The following is a 21718-nucleotide window of genomic DNA, read 5'->3' on the forward strand; positions in this document are numbered from 1 at the left end:
ACGGAGGACAGAATTTGGGGCCCTGTAAGACCACTACTTATCCCCCATATAGATGCATGAATGTATCATTGTTCTCTGTCACATTTAATGCTGTAATGATTTTATACAACTGATATTATCATTATATTATTTAATGTAAACATTTCACTAAACAATCTAGTTTGAATCTCCTATGGAAAATAACTACTTTGCTTTGAGGGATACTGATGCTCCTTCAGCAGACCAGCGCTGTATGGACTCTTATTGGCAATGCTTCATGGGAGAAGGAATTCAAATTAGCAGAAGGAAGAAAACTCATTAGTGCCACCTATTGGAGGTAGCTACTCTGTAAATAAGCATTTAACCCTATGAAGTGGACGTGTCAGCAGGAAAACAGTGATTATTTCGGAAGACTTAATGGTAGACAGATAGTGTCATAGAGCAGCAGGAAATGCTAGCAGAATGCTTGGTTGTATAGGGAGAGGAATATGCAGTAGAGAGGGAAGTGCTTATGGGTGTATAGGAAGAGTAATTAGCAGTAGAAAGGGAGGTGCTCATGGGTGTATAGGGAGATGTATTAGCAGTAGAGACGGAAGTGCTCATGGGTGTATAGGGAGATGTTTTAGCAGTAGAGAGGGAAGTGCTCATGGGTGTTAAGGGAGAAGTATTAGCAGTAGAGTGGGAAGTGCTCATGGGTGTATAGGGAGAGATGTCAGTAGAGTGGGAAGTTCTCATGGGTGTATAGGGAGAGGTATTAGCAGTAGAGAGGGAAGTGCTCATTGGTGTATAGGGAGAGATATCAGTAGAGTGGGAAGTTCTCATGGGTGTATAGGGAAAGGTATTAGCAGTAGAGCGGGAAGTTCTCATGGGTGTATAGGGAAAGGTATTAGCAGTAGAGCGGGAAGTTCTCATGGGTGTATTGGGAGAGGTATTAGCAGTAGAGAGGGAAGTGCTCATCCCGCTGTACAGAACACTGGTGAGACCTCACTTGGAGTATTGTGTGCAGTACTGGAGGCCGTATCTCCAGAAGGATAAAATTATTTTGGAGAGAGTTCAGAGAAGATACTAAACTAGTACATGGATTGCAGGATAAAACTTACCGGGAAAGGTTAAAGGACCTTAACATGTATAGAAGAAAGAAGAGACAGAGGGGATATGATAGAGACTTTAATATACATAAAGGGAATCAACACAGTAAAAGAGGAGAGGAGATTTTCAAGAAGAAAAACTACCACAAGAGGACATAGTTTTATATTAGAGGGGCAAAGGTTTCTGCAGTAATATCATAATATCATAATATCGTAATACTTTACTGAGAGAGTAGTGGATGCATGGAATAGCCTTCTTGCAGAAGTAGTCGCTGCAAATACAGTGAAGGAGTTTAAGCATGTATGGGATAGACATAAGGCTGTCCTTCATATAAGATAGAGATAGGGAATATTCATAATATAGGATATACGGCAGACTAGATAGGCCAAATGGTTCTTACCTGCCAACACATTCACATGTTTCTATTTAAAGAGGCCAATGTTAGATATGTATAGTCATCAGGATCCACGGATACCTTTGTATCTCTATAGAACAGGGATTGGAGCTTCTCTCCAGACCTCTATATAAAGGCCTCACTAGCTGATCCTACAAACCCACAGGGTGCAACCGCCAATAGGTGGCACTATCGTGACAGATCTTCACAGAATGCATAGTTAAATGGCAAATCGGAATTAAAGCTGATATCCAGCTGTGTCATTGCAGCCTAGCCATATTCTCTAATGGGAGTATGAGGACCTCAGGCTACTGTTCTGAGTCTTTCCAGTTCTTTATACTGCAGCTCGGCCCAATCAGATTGGCTCCTGTGTATAAGCACAAGCCCAGCACACAGGACGACAGTACATGAATTGCTGATTTCAATTACAGCAAAGGCAGAATAATTATGAACTAAGAGCTACTAATCTACCAGCGAGAGAAAGATTGTAAGGTAATTGTCACAAATGTACTGAGGCAAATGAGTCTCAATAGGGGATCCTGGAGCTCCTCTTCATCACTGATAAATACTGTAGACAGATAAGGCTGCCTATGTATACATTAACTGATATACAATGTATAGGCATAGAAAAGAGTAGGGAACACTGGTCCTTAGTGTCCCCTTGATTCAAGTGTCCAGCCACAAAGGCAAATGGATTGTAGGGAACATAAAAGGAGAGATAAATTGTCTTTTGTTGAGTTTATTGTCCTGTGTCTCGTAATATGTTCTATTAAAAGGTTATTCCCATTTTACTAAGTGGTATCCTAATTCTAGGATAGTCTGCAGAGTGTGGGCAGCTCCCCATCAAACTGGAATAAGCTATAAGGTGTTAAAGGGGTACTCCAGCCATAAGACATCTTATCCCATATCCAAAGAATAGGGGATAAGATGTCTAATCGCACGGGACCACCGCAATCTCTCATGCAGCACCCACCTGTCTCAGCTGCACGCAGCGCTGGAGGCTCCGTGCCTGAAGCATCACGACAACGGTGTCGGAGTATCGTGACGTCACGACCCTGCCCCCTTGTGACTTCACGCCCCGCCCCCTCAATGCAAGCCTATGGGAGGGGGTGTGACGGCGATTAGACATCTTATCCCCTATTCTTTGGATATAAGATAAGATGTCTTAGGGCCAGAGTACCCCTTTAAGTGCACTGGTTACATTGTGGGTATTCCGAAAAAACAGCAATTTCAAAGGGTCTTGATTACCGTATATACTGGAGTATAAGCCGACCTGAATATAAGCCGAGGCCCCTAAATTTTCTCCAAAAACCCAGGAAAAGTTATTGACTCGACTATAAGCCTAGGGTGGGAAATACATCATCCCCCCATGTAATCATCCCCCCATGTAATCATCCAGACCCCCGTCATCATTCCCCCCCCCCTTCATCATCACCGCCTGTCAATCCCTTCATCAGTGGTTCGCAGGTTGAAGACCACTGATGAAGGGATTGACAGGCAATGATGATGAAGGGGGGGGGGGATGATGACGAAGGCCGCAGTGGTCTTCAACCTGCGGACCTCCAGATGTTGCAAAACTACAACTCCCAGCATGCCCGGACAGCCATCGGCTGTCCGGGCATGCTGGGAGTTGTAGTTTTGAAACCTCTGGAGGTCCGCAGATTGAAGACCACTGCGGCCTTCGTCATCATCCAGCCATTTTAACTAAATTCTACGCCAGGTCTAAGATGATATGAAACTTATATTCTATTATACTATTAGAAAAGATGAAAATGAGCCAAAAGTCTGGTACAATGTAAGTCAAAAACACTGGCCGGCATGGCTTAAACCACATTTGTGATGTGTATAAGACACTTTATAGACACTTTTGAATTACTCACTAATGGGGCATGGCTTCCCTACCAATTTGCTTGGTTTTGTTGAAAGGGGCAGAAAGTGAACGAAATGTGTGGGTGTCAGTCGTCCTTTACTAAAGTCTCCTGCTGTTTTACAGTGAGGGATATGCTGAATAAAAGTCAAGCTTTACATGCATCTTCAGGCGCTGGTACTCCTTATTCTTGCCTGTCCATCGGTACTTCCCGGTGTCTCCATGCGCCCCCTAGTGGATGTGGTGAGCTGGCTGATTACATTTGAACAGAAGTTTGGTGTGAAGTAAACCAGCTAAGAGGTGGTATAAATGTAGACTAGAAATGTGCTAGATTTTTAAACAGTCAGATAAACTGTGATAAATCTGATACATTTTAGACTGGTTTAAATTTTCCCAGTTTAGACAGTTTTTTTTATATTACGGTATCTTTGCTGATTTTCATTGCTGTTTTCCACTAGTGGATATTGTTTGGCTACTTTCACGCAGCCGTAATGCCATGGCAGTGTGACAGGCGTCAGGGGAGCCGGGGAGAATAGCGGGAGAAAACATTACTGCAAGAGCCGTCTTTTTCTCCCGCTATTCATTCCCGTCAAAAAATCAACGGGTCCTGGTGGCCCATAATAGTAAATGCGAGCCATCACGAGTACGGCTGTTAATGTTAAAAAAATAAATAAAAAAAAATACTTTAAAGGCATACTCCGCCCCTAGACATCTTATCCCCCATCCAGAGGATAGGGGATAAGATGTCTGATCACTGGGGTCCTGCCGCTAAGAGCCCATGCGATCTCTCCTGCAGCACCCCTGTCATCTAGGGGCGGAGTACCCCTTTAACGGCCGTTCTTGACGGGGAGCGGCAGTGGGAAAGGGGCCTTTTATGTTTTGTGGCTGTGAATATATTTTATTTAATCTACTGTGACTATAAATATTCACAACTTTTCACAAAATTATGATACTTAGATACTTAGTAGTTTTCTATCAATTCATATTGCTAAAGTGTAGCTTCTTGGCTGCCAACGTATTAGAGGAAAAGGTGTCAAGTGCCATTGCCCACACAAACCTGATACTTAAGTGTTGGTAAGTGTTGTGGCGCTCAGCTTGGTACCCAGAGAAAAGGGTGAGTAGTACTGTGCAGCAAGGTTTGAGTATACTCACTATGGGGGAGATTTATCAAAACCTGTGCAGAGGAAGAGTGGTGCAGTTGCCCATAGCAACCAATCAGATTGCTTCTTTCATTTTCCACAGGCCTCTAAAGAGGCCTGTGGAAAATGAAAGAAGCAATCTGATTGGTTGCTATGGGCAACTGCACCACTCTTCCTCTGCACAGGTTTTGATAAATCTCCCCATATGAGAAGCCACTGGGTTGAGGACAGAGATCAGAAGATCTAAAAAGTTGAGTGGTTATGGATGAGCTCATCTGTCACAAGACAAGCTGACAAGTTATTGGTGAGTGTACCTAAAGAACACGTCTTGTATCAAGAGATTTTTTTAAATCTGCATGGTTTCTTATATTAACCCTTCAGAATGGTAAAGTGACTTTAGTGCTCTTATTAAAGCAGTACTCCATCCCAGGGGGGAGGGGGGGTGTGTGTGTTTGTGTATGATTTCTGGCACCTCCCGCAGTCTCCTGCAGGGCACCCTGGCAGTCCCCAGGAAGGGAGCAGCATGTCGACCCCTGCAGCAGACAGGTCCCCTCTATGCATCTCTATGGGAGAGCCGGAGATACCCGAACGCTGCATCTTTGGCTTTCCCATAGAGATACATGGGGATTGCCGGGGTGCCGTGCAAGATTTTGCGGGGAGTTTCAGCTGTCGAACAACCCTTCGGATAGGGGATAAGTATTCCTGCATCGGGGTACTCCTTTAAGTCACTACATGTTGCAAAGATATTTCTCATTCTCTCTCCATTGATGGGGCAAGACCAGAGCTGTTTTTTTTTTGCCACTAGTGCAACACACAGGACTTATTCTCCCTTACTTTTTTGTCCAATCACAAAACAACACCACACATTTTGCTCGCTATACCATGATGACATTGTTCTGGTGAAAGTGAACTGGACTGAACAGGCTGGCACTGCTATAGATGGCATGCAGCTTATATGCCAGGTGCACATTGCATACTTCCTTATGATGTAGAAAGTATTTATGTACAGTATTATAACCCATTTGGAACTTGACATGCTTTAAAATAACACTTACTATCGTTTGTCATTCAAAGGAAATCTGTCATCCGTGTTAACTGCACTAACCTCTCGGTACAGACAGGTAGTTCAGATGAAGCTGATGAAAACGTTACTTATTTTTTCCCGTTCCGTGCTGTGGTTCTCCGGCAATTATCTTCGGTATCATACCATGAACAGAGCATAGTGACATCACCAGCAGGACCCAGCAGAGAACAGCAGCGGTGATGTCACTAAGCTCCGCCCATGGTCCAAGCACTGAGGACAAGCAGGGCTCTGTACACTGAGGACAAGCAAGTCTCTCTACCGTGAGGACAAGAAGGACTATGTACACTGAGGACAAACAGGGCTCTTGTACACTGAGGACAAGCAGGGCTCTGTACACTGAGGACAAGCAGGGCTCTGTGCACTGAGGACAAGCAGGGCTCTGTACACTGAGGACAAGCAGGGCTCTGTACACTGGGGACAAGCAGGGCTCTGTACACTGAAGACAAGCAGGGTTCTGTACACTGAAGACAAGCAGGGTTCTGTACACTGAAGACAAGCAGGGCTCTGTACACTGAAGACAAGCAGGGCTCTGTACACTGAAGACAAGCAGGGCTCTGTACACTGAGGACAAGCAGGGTTCTGTACACTGAGGACAAGCAGTGCTCTGTACACTGAGGACAAGCAGGGCTCTGTACACTGAGGACAAGCGGGGCTCTGTACACTGAGGACAAGCGGGGCTCTGTACACTGAGGACAAGCGGGGCTCTGTACACTGAGGACAAGCGGGGCTCTGTACACTTAGGACAAGCGGGGCTCTGTACACTTAGGACAAGCGGGGCTCTGTACACTTAGGACAAGCGGGGCTCTGTACACTGAGGACAAGCGGGGCTCTGTACACTTAGGACAAGCGGGGCTCTGTACACTGAGGACAAGCAGGGCTCTGTACACTGAGGACAAGCAGGGCTCTGTACACTGAGGACAAGCAGGGCTCTGTACACTGAGGACAAGCAGGGCTCTGTACACTGAGGACAAGCATGGCTCTATACACTGAGGACAAGCAGGGCTCTGTACACTGAGGACAAGCGGGGCTCTGTACACTGAGGACAAGCGGGGCTCTGTACACTGAGGACAAGCGGGGCTCTGTACACTGAGGACAAGCAGGGCTCTGTACACTGAGGACAAACAGGACTCTGTACACTGAGGACAAGCAGGGCTCTGTACACTAAGGCTCTATGACACACTCCTGGCTCATACACCAGGATGATTGACAAGCCAGAAGCCTGCACAGAGCCCTGCTTCTCCTGCCCTCACTTCCTGTATTTGGACTCCTCATAGACAAACACAGGCAATATCTGCAGGGGCACCATTTTTTCACCCAAAAATATACACATTTTATAATCAATGTATATTACAAATATACATATAATGGTAAATCCAATTCACAGATGAGAACAATAGAGCCCGGCACTGCTGCCCAATCCAACACCTGCTCGAATAATAGACACCAAATTAATTTCCCGTGAAACTTCACAGAAGTGCAACCCGATAGTAGACAGGCAATAGCCTATAGTTCAAGAAATAAAATCATGCACTCACCCGGAATACTTGCTAGAAGGAATCTTTATTCACAAACAGCTTAAAAACGTACAGCGCTCCTCTGCTTCTACCCGCTGTACGTTTTTAAGTTGTTTGTGAATAGAGATTCCTTCTAGCAAGTATTCCGGGTGAGTGCCTCCTTTTGTTTCTTGAACTATATACATATAATGGTATTATCTACATGATATCAAAAGTTTTTGTTTGCGACAGGTACACTTTAAGTTCTGTATAAGAAGCTGAACCGCACAGTATCCCATTTACTGTTTCCTTTATTGTTAAGTAATTGTCCCACTTCACCCTCCAAAGCAACTGCAACTAATGAAGACGGCCACATGGGACTCATTGTAGAAATGGCTGCAACTTATGTGTGTGATTTCGGGATTACAGATGCTGGAAATGGAGGTTGTCCTCAAGTGACTTCATCTTCAGCGTCACAAGTAAAATGACTGAATGTAAACAAAAGTCCCATTTCACCATCGAATTTCTCTTCCAGTAGCTTTTAATCAAAATCCATCACATACTGGGAACGGTGTTTATGTAAAGTTATTCTATTCTATTAACATAACAATAAAATACAGTGGTCCCTCAAGTTACAATATTAATTGGTTCCAGGACGACCATTGTATGTTGAAACCATCATATGTTGAAACCAGAACTCTATGGAAACCTGGTAATTGGTTCTGAAGCCCCCAAAATGTCATCCAAAAAATAGGAAAAAACGAGGATTAAAGATAAATAAGTAGATAACTAATACAGATAAAGCAAATCCTTACATATAAAAGTAATAAAGATCTGCTGGGAGCTGTAATCACTGTCTATTTCAGTGTTTCCCAACCAAGGTGCCGCCAGCTGTTGCAAAACTACAACTCCCAGCATGCCCGGACAGCCTTTGGCTGTCCGGGCATGCTGGGAGTTGTAGTTTTGCAACAGCTGGCGGCAACCTTTTTAGGAAACACTGGTCTATGTAGAGGACAGGAGCTTCTTCAGGGTCCTGTAAAGAACACGCAATGTCCTAAAAAAAAGGAAAATGGAGCCGCCCTCACCTGGTGTCCAAAGGAGCAGCTAACCCTGGTACAGGTAGAAGAGTACAGAACATGTAATACCTCCCTGTACTGTAGGGGGCGCTACCAGACACCAGTCAGTGCATACACTTTAGGAATACACAGGTTTTACCTGTGAAATATCCATTCTGATTGGTCGGTTCTTCCAGCCATTGACACGTTTCGCTGATTCCATAGCATTGTATGTTGAGTCTGGTTTCAAGTTACGATGGTCCAAAAAAGACCGTTGTATGTTGAAACTATTGTATGTTGAGGCCATTGTAAGTTGAGGGATCACTGTATATGTATATAGTAAAACGCCAGTAATTTAACAAAAAGGACACTACTTTTGAAAAAACTAATTCATGTACGTTATGTCTAAAGAAAGAGGACATGTGAGGTATTGAGTTCTTCCCTGAACCCCTTGGCAAAAATGAGCAGAACTATCATCGCAGCGGGACTTTGGACTAGGCTCACAATGAACCTGATAGAAGACAGGACTGGTGGCAATGTGGCTTATTTGTAGGGTAAGCTAGACTTAGGCTCACAGTCTCCTCACAGTCTCCTCAATTAGCGATATTTCACGAATATATAGACGAATATTCGTCCTATATTTGCGGATGTCGCATATTCGTTATATTCCCATAATCGCGTATTCAAGGAAGAAAACAGTGTGGGGGGGGGGGGGGGGGGGGCAACTTAACTATTGGTTGCTAGGGATGTTGTTGATAACTTCTGACAAGTGTACAGCGGTCCCTCAACATACGATGGTAATCCGTTCCAAATAGACCATCGTTTGTTGAAACCATCATATGTTGAGGGATCCGTGCAATGTAAAGTATAGGACAGTGGTCTACAACCTGCGGACCTGTCCAACGGCTGTCTGGGCATGCTGGGAGTTGTAGTTTTGCAACATCTGGAGGTCCACAGGTTGAAGACCACTGTTAGAGGAAGTTGTACTCACCTGTCCCCGCCGCTCCGGACCGTCACCGCTCGTCACCGCTGCCCGGGATGTCGCCGTCCATCACTGTCGCCGCGTCAGCAGCTGATAAGTACCAGTGGTCCCTCAACATACGATGGTAATCCGTTCAAAATGAACCATTGTTTGTTGAAACCATCGCATTTTGAGGGATCTGTGCAATGTAAAGTATAGGACAGTGGTCTACAACCTGCGGACCTCCAGATGTTGCAAAACTACAACACCCAGCATGCCCGGACAGCCGTTGGCTGTCCGGGCATGCTGGGAGTTGTAGTTTTGCAACATCTGGAGGTCCGCAGGTTGAAGACCACTGTTAGAGGAAGTTGTACTCACCTGTCCCCGCCACTCTGGACTGTCACCGCTCGTCACCGCTGCCCTGGATGTCGCCTTCCATCGCTGTCGCCGCGTCCCTGGGTTGTCCCCGACGCTCCGGCAAGGCCTCTGCTTCCCCGGCATCCTCGCTCTCCGTCGCCGGCATCACGTTGTTACGCATGCCGCTCCTATTGGATGACGGGACGGCGTGCGCAGCGACATGATGACGACGATGGAGAGCGCCGACGATGCAGAGGATCCCGAAGAGGACGCGCCGGAGCCCCGAGGACAGGTAAGTGATCATCAGCGGACCACACGGGGCACCGAAAACGGCTATCCGGTGGCAGCTGAAGCAGTCTGCACTGCCGGATAGCCGTTTATGCGATGGCCCCGACATACAAAAGCATCGTATGTTGATGCTGCCTTCAACATGCGATGGCCTCTGAGAGGCCATTGTATGTTGAAATGATGTCGGGGCCATCGTAGGTCGGGGGGTCACTGCATTTGCATCATTTTAATTGGCCCACAAGGGAAAAGAAGGAATATGCAAATATTCACATATGCGCATATGCGGGAAAATAGCAAATATTTGCAATTTCCAATATATAGTGAATATATCCACAATATTCGTAAATTCGCGATAAAAATTTGAAATGCAAATATTTGCGCCCAACACTATTGAGGAACTGACACCTGGTCCTGACCAAAACCTGACTAGAGAAAGAACAAGATCCACCTCTTGTCCAGGGCTAGGGAGTTGGGACAGGCTCCTGCACCATTGTTGTGCAACATGTAACCAGATTCTGGCTCAGCTGTATAAGATAATCCTACGCAATGTGCAAATGTCAACTATCTTCATGCTGCAGAAGTCTATGTATGTTATGACAGAAGAATCTGGAAAGTCACATGTTATGTAGAAAACACAGTTATCTAGGCATCTAAATTACGCACTTTACCCCCTGTCCAGCGAACCTTATGACACCTTTGTCATCTGACTATTCTCGGAGTAGCAGCTGGTACAGCACCACTTTATCCCTGTTTGTATAATTCTTGTGATGTTACTTCTTAGTAGTAATTTATTATAAAATGAACGGTTACTCTATGAATTCTCTCTTTGCTATGACACTGTGTACTGTGAGCATGTTATCCTACTAGCGGAACATCACTGTGTGCTTGTTCTGAACTCTTTGCTGTAGATTAAAGGGGTACTCCGGCGCTCCAGCGTTCACTCGTAGAATGGAGCCGGAGGCCATGATTGCGATGTCACTACCGCGCCCCCTCGTGAAGTCCCACCACACCCCCTCCATTTATGTCCATGGGAGGGGGCGTGTCAGCCGACACGCCCTCTCCCATAGACATGAATTGAGGGGGTGTGGTGTGACGTCACAAGGGGGCGTGGTCGTGACATCATGATGTCTGCTGCATTTAAGTTTGGCATTGCAACTTAACCTCATCCACCTAGATAGGGATAAGCCACCATACCAGACAAGAGGACAATTATTGGTCAAGCATCACTGTAGGGTGGTCTAGTTTTGCCGGTTGTGTGATCGCACATTACATTTGTGCTGCATAGCCAGAGAGAAGGGTGTATACATCGGGATTGTTGGCCTTTTGTATGCAATGACAGTCCATTCTATTGCCCCCAGGTTGGGACAGTTTCATTCTGCACCATTTGAGGGGTACTACAGAATGTTTTCAAATCAACTAGTGCCAGAAAGTTATACAGATTTGTAAAAATGTTAACCCTTCCAGTACATCAACTGCTGTATGCTCCAGAGGAAGTTGTGTAGTTCTTTCCAGTCTGTCCACAGTGCTCTCTGCTGTCACCTCTGTCCATGTCAGGAACTGTCCAGAGTTGGAGTAAATCCCAACAGCGAATCTCTCCAGCTCTGGACAGTTCCTGACACAGACAGAGGTGTCAGCAGAGAGCACTGTGGTCAGACAGAAAAGGGTCAGACAGAAAAGAAATGCACAATTTCCTCTGGAGCATACAGCAGCTGATAAGTCCTGGAAGGATTAAGATTTTTTTTAATAGAAATAGTTTAGAAATCTGTTCAACCTTCTGCCACCAGTTAATTTGAAAAAAAAAAAAAATTCTCTGGAGTACCCCTTTAAGACCCAAATAGACTGCAGATATAAAAGCAATCACCTGTTCAAATGACGTAACTTTAGTTTTCAAAGAGCCATGCCTTAAAGGGGTACTCCGGCGCTAAGACATCTTATCCCCTTTCCAAAGAATAGGGGATAAGATGCCTGATCGCGGGGGTCCCGCCGCTGGGGACCCCCTTGATCTTGCACGCAGCACCCCGTTGCAATCAGTCCCCGGAGCGAACATGTTCGCTCTGGGTCTGATTACTGGCGATCACGGGGCCGGAGCATTGTGACGTCACAGCTCCACCCCCCGTGTGACATCACGCTCCGCCCCCTCAATGCATACCTATGGGAGGGGCCGTGACACGGGGACGGGGCCGTGACGTCACAATGCTCCGGCCCCGTGATCGCCAGTAATCAGACCCAGAGCGAACACGCTCCGGGGACTGATTCTAACGCGGTGCTGTGTGCAAGATCACGGGGGTCCCCAGCTTTCTGACCCCCGCAATCAGGCATCTTATCCCCTATCCCTTGGATAGGGGATAAGATGTCTTAGCGCCGGAGTACCCCTTTAAGTGTTATATATTGTATATTATAGCTAGTTGTTATTGCTTTCTTTACGCTAGATTGGATTTTCTTCCATCCCCAAGTTTCTTTTACACTGTTATTCTTATGGAAAGAAATGATTTAATCAAATGTAATATATGGGTTCAAGCAACAGAAAAGAATCCTAATGGTATAGAGTATCCTATAACATGTCATTTACAACAATACAATAACATAATTATACAGTTTACAGATCAGGACAGGATATACTTAAAAGATGCAATTTCACAGTCGCCTCATAAGATCTCAATGTACTCTCCATTATATTGTGTTACATCCCTTCGAGATATATTATAACCTCATATTTTACCTGTAGTGACATTTTCTTTTCTTTTTTTGTTCTTTTTTAGGTACTTAATCAATGTAACATTTGAAGGACGGAACCTCTCATTCAGTGAAGATGGATACCAGATGCATCCGAAATTGGTTATCATTCTTCTCAACCAGGAGAGAAAGTGGGAAAGGGTATGTTTGGAAACGTACTTTTTTGTTGCAGTGTCAAGGTCTTGTGCAGTGTTTTCCAAACACTGTGCTGCCAGCTGTTACAAAACTACAACTCCCAGCATACCCGGACAGCCAAAGGCTGTCCGGGTATGCTGGGAGTTGTAGTTTTTCAACAGCAGGAGGCACACTGTTTGGAAAACAGTGGTTTAGAGACACCCAGTCTATGGCTTTCTAACTTGTGTAAAGACAGAAGATATCGGAAACGTTGTTACTAGAGATGAGCGAACTTACAGTAAATTCGATTCGTCACAAACTTCTCGGCTCGGCAGTTGATGACTTTTCCGGCGTAAATTAGTTCAGCCTTCAGGTGCTCCGGTGGGCTGGAAAAGGTGGATATAGTCCTAGGAGACTCTTTCCTAGGAATGTTTCCACCTTTTCCAGCCCACCGGAGCACCTGAAGGCTGAACTAATTTACGCCGGAAAAGTCATCAACTGCCGAGCGGAGAAGTTTGTGACGAATCGAATTTACTGTAAGTTTGCTCATCTCTAGTTGTTACCCTTATGCTGGATATGCACATAGAGATTAACTGAAGTATTTGCTAGAAAATGTACCCCATATATATATAATTTATTATTTCATTGGCAGTTTTCTAATCTTCTCCTCAAACACTGGTCAGAGCTTGGTCATAGTGGAATGAGCGGTAGTATCTCTCACCTTAGGGCGGAAGTGGTCCCTCAGCAGGCTTCAGTGATGTCATGCCTGCTGGGAAACACCCACTTTCTCCTCCTGGGAAATTGCACTATGCGAGCAAGAATAAAGATATGATACACAGCTTTTCAAAGCTCTGAAATTGTTTTTAAGGGCAGGAGGGGTTTTAGGAGAAGTTAGGGAAAATCGCCTGAGGTAGTTGAGAACAGTTTATTTGGTGACAGATACTTTTTAAGATCATGTACCCCATATATAATTTATTATTTCATTGGCAGTTTTCTATTCTTCTCCCTAAACACTGGTCAGAGCTTGGTCATGGTGGGATGAGGGGTAGAATCTCTCAGCATAAGGCCCTTTTAGATGGACCGATGGGCTCCCAATATCAAGCGTTTATGTTTACGGAGGCTTCAAAAGACTAGTCATGTTGCCCTTCATCATTGACTGCTACCTCTACACCCCCTATAGCTATGCCCCTGGTTGCATTACCATAGGCTGTCATACTGTAACTGGAGAAATGGAGAAGATATCTAGGTTGGTCTTGGCCTCAGTCAAGGTCACATTTGATCAGACCTTGATGGAGCCCATCGCTGATGAAATGTAGACGAATGGACCTTGACTTTCGATGGACACTACGGATTACTTATGGGCGTCCCTTAAAATGTGGTCATCTCTGAGGTTCCTAAACCGTTCTATATAGCATCGCAATCTGGTTTTGTTCAGTACAAGTCTGTTTCTCAGTTCACGTTCCTTCGAGAAGCATGACCCACATACTCCTGCATCTGTTTATTACATCTCTTTAAAGTGTCCATCACAGACAAGCTCTCCTGTCATCGGCACAGGCTCATATAGTTCAGACAAGAGAGAGGGTGATTAAAGAGGACGGCAGGAAAGAGATAAGGAAGAAGAAGAAAGAGAACACTATGAAGCTCAAGTTCTTTACAGGTCTAAGCATCCAGACGGAAGTCGCTCTCTTCTTGTTTTACAGACGATTTCTGTTGGTTTACATGTTCAATCTGCAAACATATTAGTAGGTCAGAATGAATTCGGGTAGAAAACAGACATGGTCGCACATCTACAATCTTGTATAATGATCTAATTGCTTCTCAGCATAATATCAAAAACTAACAGGTTGTTAGTATACATTTTTGATCAAAAAGTACAAGCCCACTCGCCACGTCAAGGCCACCTATTTAGAGTGGGTCCCTAACGTCCCTAGCATAAAATGGCGCAGCACCGGGCGGCGACCATCACCGCCGCGACACCAGTGCCCACAGGGGGAACGACCCACCGGCAGAGCGGCCCCAATGCCACTCAAACCAGTCTATGGGCCGCACCCGCCCGCAGACACGGCGCCAGGGCAGCAACGGACGCTGCACAGCACCACACCAGTGTGAACAAGGTGTAATGGCTCACTTACCATGCTCTCCCAGTCAGACTGGGAGGCTGCTAGGAATGAAATGACCCATGTGTAGCTAAGTACTACTTATATAGGGTTGGGCTGAGGGGGGGGGGGGGGGGGAAGAGTGCAGACAACATGATCAAACAAAAAAAAAAGAGGGGATAGAAATCACAGTGTGAATTCGGGTGGAAAAACAGACATGGTCGCACATCTACAATCTTGTATAATGATCTGATTGCTTCTCAGCATAATATCAAAAACTAACAGGTTGTTAGTATACATTTTTGATCAAAAAGTACAAGCCCACTCGCCACGTCAAGGCCACCTATTTAGAGTGGGTCCCTAACATCCCTAGCATAAAATGGCGTAGCACCTATTAGTAGGTCAGATCATCACTTTAACCTTTGCATTTTACTTCATTCTTATTCTATAGTTTTTTTTCCGTATTTCTTTGACTAATAAGTATAATGGGGTGTTATGTTTTCAAATTAACATATGCCAGAATATTATACCGAATTATGTCTTATGAAAAAAATCATCATCCTTTCAGTACTTATCAGCTGTGCAGTCTTTCTAGTCTCACTACAGAGCTCTCTGCTGCCACCTCTGTCTGTGTCAGGAAATGTCTGTAGAAGAAAAGGTTCGCAATGGGGATTTGCTCCTACTATGGAAAGTTCCTGACAGGGACAGGGGTGTCAGCAGAGAGCACTGTGGTCAGACTGAAAAGGACTACACAACTTCCTCTGGAGCATACAGCAGCTGATAAGTACCAGTGGTCCCTCAACATACGATGGTAATCTGTTCCAAACGGACCATCGTTTGTTGAAACCATCACATGTTGAGGGATCCGTGCAATGTAAAGTATAGGACAGTGGTCTACAACCTGCGGACCTCCAGATGTTGCAAAACTACAACACCCAGCACGCCCGGACAGCCGTTGGCTGTCCGGGCATGCTGGATGTTGTAGTTTTGCAACATCTGGAGGTCCGCAGGTTGAAGACCACTGTTAGAGAAAGTTGTACTCACCTGTCCCCGCCGCTCCGGACCGTCACCACTCGTCACCACTGCCCTGGATGTCGCCTTCCATCGCTGTTGCCGCGTCCCCGGGGTGTCCCCGCCGCTTTGGCAAGGCCTCTGCTTCCCCGGCATCTGCGCTCTCCGTCGCCGCCATCACGTCGCTATGCACGCTGCTCTTATTGGATGATGGGACGGCATGCTCAGCGACGTGATGACGACGATGGAGAACGCAGACGATGCAGAGGATCCCGAAGAGGACGGGCCGGAGCCCCGAGGACAGGTAAGTGATCGTCAGCGGACCACACGGGGCACCGTAAACGGCTATCCGGTGGCAGCTGAAGCAGTCTGCGCTGCCGGATAGCCGTTTATGCGATGGCCCCGACATACAAAAGCATCGTATGTTGATGCTGCCTTCAACATGCGATGGCCTCTGAGAGGCCATCGTATGTTGAAATTATTGTATGTCGGGGCCATCGTAGGTTGAGGGGTCACTGTACTGGAAGGATTAAGATAAGAAAGCATTTTTTTCTCTGGAGTACCCCTTTAAAACTCAGAATAAAGGCGAAACCACTTTATTTTAAAAGTATCTATGTAAAATAAAAAGGTATTAATTACCATATTTGTTAAAACAATTATCTTGCTTTATTTGATGTGCACTCAATGTAGAACTAGTCACATTCCATGACTCACATTGATATATAATGTATATACATCCCATAAGAAACGGTGGGCCATTCTTGAGCCAACATTAAATGGTTTTAATAAGGGTAAAAAAAATTACACAGCCTTTTTGCCGTAGATTGTAGTTTTGGAAAACATTCTTTAAAAATCTTCAGGACAGGCCACTAATTCATATTGGTGGGGGTTGACGCCCAGAAACCCTATAATCAGTCGAGTAAGGGGCTGCAGATGTCCGGCTAGCTCTGTGTCTTCTTGATTGTTTACCAGGCACAGTGCCATACATTTGGAAGTGGCCATGCCTGCTACTGCTGAGACTATATGTCTGAAATTAAAGGGGTACTCCACTGCTCATCGTTCAGGACAAAATTTTCTGAGCGCATGGAGCCGGCGCTGGGACCTCCTGACATCACAGCCTCGCCCCCTCATGATGTCATGTCTCGCCCCCTCAATGCAAGTCTATGAGAGAGGGCGTGACGGTCACGACGCCCCCTCCCATAGACTTGCATTGAGGGGGCGGGGCGTGACATCACAAGGGGGTGGGCTGTGATGTCACGAGACCCCAGTGTCGGCTCTATCCGTTCGGAACATTTTGTTCTGAATGCTGAGCAGCAAGTACCCCTTTAAACTAAAGGTCAAGATGGGAAGACTATGCCAGGGGGAGAATTGGAAGGCAGGAAGAAAAAGAACAAAGAACAAACTGGACTGTTTAGGAACGAAACTAGACTAGAACAAGGTGCTAGAGGAATACAGGGAACACTGGGTTCAAGCATACCAGGCAATCATTACATGGTTACGTAGTTTGTAAGGTTGAAAAAGACAACAGTCCATCAAGTCCAACCTAGGACCCTACTGTGTTGATCCAGAGGAAGGCAAAAAGCCCCATGAGGCTGATGCCAATTAAAATCTTCACCACACTGCAAAAGCCAGGTATATTTAAAGAAAGGCTAAACAAATAGAACCTTTTACTGTAATCGAGCCCAGAGCTGAGAGTCATGCCCTACTGATCTACACTAATCGATCAGCTGTGAGACAGATGCTATGGAACTGTCACAAACAGTATATCCGTATTTAAGACACATAGAATCGGGACCTTGTATGCAGCAAACAGTATATCCGTATTTAAGACACATAGAATCGGGACCTTGTATGCAGCAAACAGTATATCCGTATTTAAGACACATAGAATCGGGACCTTGTATGCAGCAAACAGTATATCCGTATTTAAGACACTTGGCATCAGGACCTTGTATGCAGCACTACACACATTCTGCTGAAGCTGGTCAGTATTAGGACATTGTGTGCCAGGCTATAAAGGGCCTAATATGGCAGAAGACCTTCTGGACTGTGGGTTCTATCACAACTGGGACTGCTTTGGCTCTGACATTTATGCCACTGTTGAACACATCAATTGTAGTGTTGAGCAGCATAGGCCATATTCGAATTCGCGAACATTCGCGAATATATGGACGAATATTCATCATATATTCGCGAATATTCGCGTTTTATTTTCGCATATGGAAATATTTCGCATATGCGAAAAATGAACATATGCGAAAATTTGCATATACAGAAACTTGTACAAGCAAAAAAATTTGCATATGCGAAAATTCGCACGCCAGTCTCACACAGTAGTATTAGAACCTTCTTTACACCACACAAGCTGGAAGCAGAGAGGGATGATCACTGTGATGTGCACTGTGGTGAAAAAAAAAAAAAAACAATATTCGTAATTACGAATATATAGTGCGATATTCGCGAATAAAATTCGTATTGCGAATATTCACGAGCAACACTAATCAATTGCTGAGGGATGTGTTTGCTTTACTTAGAGTGTACTTGACATTATAATAGATTTTGTTAAATCCACTCTTCAAAGTGATGGCAATGAGATTTTAGTGTTATCACTGCTCTTATTGATCCCTTTATTGCCCCCTCCATGGTGCACAGCTATTTCTCATCCTCTACATTACATGGGGAGTGAGCAGAGCTTGTGTTACGCCGAGCGCTCCGGGTCCCTGCTCCTCCCCGGAGCGCTCGCGGCGTTCTCCTCTCTGCAGCGCCCCGGTCAGACCCTCTGACGGGGAGCGCTGCACTGACACTGACGAGAAAGGGTTACTGATGGACTAGGTTTGCAAAGTGCAATATGAGCAAAAAAGATAGAAATAGTAGGATCACAGCCAGTGTTTCCCAACTTATGTGCCTCTTGCTGTTGCAAAACTGCAACTCCCATCATTCCCAGAGAGAGCATGCTGGTAGTTGTACTTTTGCAACAGCTGGAGCCACACTGGTTTGGAAACACTACATTAAGCAATGAGTTGCTGCTGCTGAAAAGCTACAATGAGGGGCAATGGGAGAGATCACCATGCAGCACTGTGAACATACAGACGTAAGTACACTGGTATTTACACAAAGTACAGCTGTCCTGAGCTCTAAAGGGGTACTCCCGTGGAAACTGGAGCCAGAAAGTTAAACAGATTTGTAAATTACTTCTATTAAAAAATCTTAATCTGTCCATAGCAAACAAATGCTGATCTGGACAGTTCCTAAAATGGACAGCAGAGAGCACTGTGCTCGTGACATAAGAGAAATCCAAAAAGAAAAGCATTTCGTCTATAGTATACAGCCCATAAAATGTATTGGAAGGATTAAGATTTTTGAATAGAAGTAATTTACAAATCTGTTTAACTTTCTGGCACCAGTTGATTTAAAAAAATAAAAATTCCACAGGAGTAGCCCTTTTAAAGGTGGTGGGAGATGAGAGGGAAGCCTTGATTGACCTTTCAGGAACAGTGCTGATAATCTTCAGCTAGCAGGGACATAGCCCAGGCTTTCTCAGGCTCCCTCTCTCTCTTCTGCACAGTACATGCTTAATCCTGCCCCCACTTCCTGTATTCTGTCTTGATCCAGCAGTTACTAGAGACAGCTTTCCTGTAACAACAGGCAGTGACCATCAGATTGAAAGGAAGAGAAATATCTTGTGGCCAAGACTTTTTTCTCTGGTGTAAAGAATCATTCCGGTTTAATACAGGGATTTACAATGTTATGTTAGGAATCACGTTGCCTATTTAACCCTGTGATTCAGGACTTCTATTTTTTGTATCACAAGTGGTATTTTTCAATGTTCTTCCAACGTACTGAAAAAGCCTGAGAACTACTGTACAGAAATGTGCGTAAACCCTTTGAAGTCCGGGAATATAATAATCTGAGCGTTCTGGTGGCGTCTGTAAAACTAATCATTTCCAAACCAAATGAAATATTAAAATGTAAATGAGGCCGACACAGGGAGACATAGCGCGTACTGCCGCCCCTGTACAGGTCCAATTCAGCGTGCACTCCAAGCCCAGTCACTTTTGGTACTGTTTCGAGAGGTTATTTTCCCATTTCGAGAGGTTATTTTCCCATTTCGAGAGGTTATTTTGTCATTTTGCCATTTTTGAGAAGTTATTTTCCCATTTTGACTGGTTATTTTCCTATTTCCAGAGTTTATTTTCCCATTTTGCCATTTTTGAGAGGTTATTTTCCCATTTCGAGAGGTTATTTTCCCACTTCGAGAGGTTATTTTCCCATTTTCCCATTTTTGAGAGGTTATTTTCCCATTTCGAGAGGTTATTTTCCCATTTCAAGAGGTTATTTTCCCATTTCAAGCGGTTATTTTCCCATTTCCCATTCGAGGTTATTTTCCCATTTCCCATTCGAGGTTATTTTCCCATTTCCCATTCGAGGTTATTTTCCCAATGATATTCTCACAAGAGTCGTCTGATGATACCATCATTTGCAGAAACGCCCCACGTTCTAACTATATCCTCTACCACAGTGACTTCCTAGAGCTCGCGCGGCCAACATTACAGCGCGCATATTTTTTCATTTCCTTTGAAATGCTAATTTCCGAAGATTGCCCTATTTCTACAGATTGCATTGCTCCTTTATGTTAATGCCTGTTTTTCTTTTTCTTTTTTTGCCAGTCTTTTTGGCAGTCTAGCTGCTAAAATCGAATTCGCATCTGTGCAAGTGTACGACAGAGAGCGATGCAGATGTTGGTTCACTAACCCAAATCTACCTCTTTTTCTTGATTTGCTTATGTGTTTAGTAATTCGTATTATGGCGCTAAGTAAAGCTGCGCCCCCCCCCCACTCGCCTTACTGTTACTCCTCACCCACCTTTTTTTATATTCTGCTTTCTGCACGTTCCGTCCCCTCTCTCTCTCTCACACTTGGCAGGATTCCCAGCTTGCATATGTGCTCTTAGTAACTCGCAGGCCTGGTGTTTTTTTTATTTTTATCGGATTAGTCTTGACAATTGGCAGTCATCAGGATTGACACCCTGAAAAGCCTTTAATTGACGGCTCCTAATGCTCGATCAGATCATTCCGAGGAGCATAGCGGGACTTCTATCCCATAAGGCCTTGCTCGGTTTGCTTTTACATGCTGTCCTTGTAACAGTGACATGCAAACATGATGTCTATGGCAGTCTGAGAGGCGACTGTCAAGTACACGTTGTATGGATACTGTATTTTTTGCTACTGATAAATCCTGGTCACCATTATGCAGCTGTATTTATCAGTATTGGGCAGTGTTTCCCAACCAGTGAGCCTCCAGCTGTTGCAAAACTACAACTCCCAGCATGCCCGGACAGCCAAAGGCTGTCCGGGCATGCTGGGAGTTGTAGTTTTGCAACAGCAGGAGACACCCCGGTTGGGAAACACTGGTTTAGGGACTTCATATTAAACAAAGCTTTTTTTCTCCCTTATAATATACAGGTGATCACAAATTTAGATAGCGTAGCATTATGTTCAATATTAAAGGAGTACTCCAGGATAAGAAAACTTATCCCCTATCCTAAGGATAAGTATCAGATCGCGGAGGGTCCGAACGCTGGGACCCCCCGCGATTACCCATATGGGGCCCTCAGCTCTTTGCCAAAATAGCGCATTTCGACCACCGCATGACACGACAGCCGACACGACCCCTCAGTACATTTCTATGGCAGAGGCGGAGGCTCTCCCATAGAGACGTATTGAGGGGCGTGTCGGCTGCCAGGTCATGCGGGGGTGAGGCACGCCCCCTTACCGCTGACTACCAAGGCCCCGTACGGGAGATTGCGGGGGGCCCAGCAGTCGGACCCCCTGCAATCTGAAACTTATTCCCTATCCTTAGGATAGGGGATAAGTTTTCTTATCCCGGAGTACTCCTTTAAGACCCTAAAAAAACCGACTAACTCTCCAAGAAAACCCGGGGTGTGGTTATCGGGAAAAGGGGCGTGTTCCTGACATTTTCACAAAAACCCAACATATTTATTAAGGTTTCCACAGAAAATGTGGGGGATTTCAGATGAGGAAACCCCTACAGATCAGAAC

General features: G+C 45.1%; 1 protein-coding gene across 6 annotated transcripts in view; it reads left to right on the forward strand.

The window, feature by feature from the left end:
* The window catches only part of GRIN2B (glutamate ionotropic receptor NMDA type subunit 2B), a 544413-nt gene that overhangs the window by 427414 nt on the left and 95281 nt on the right, over positions 1 to 21718 (forward strand). For all 6 annotated transcript variants that reach the window (XM_056523793.1, XM_056523792.1, XM_056523791.1 and 3 more), the window contains one exon: positions 12466 to 12580. In XM_056523793.1, coding sequence (XP_056379768.1) covers positions 12466 to 12580 — 115 coding nt within the window. The remainder of the gene's footprint in view (positions 1 to 12465; positions 12581 to 21718) is intronic.

Source organism: Hyla sarda, chromosome 6 (genome assembly GCF_029499605.1).
Source record: "Hyla sarda isolate aHylSar1 chromosome 6, aHylSar1.hap1, whole genome shotgun sequence".
NCBI lineage: Eukaryota > Metazoa > Chordata > Amphibia > Anura > Hylidae > Hyla > Hyla sarda.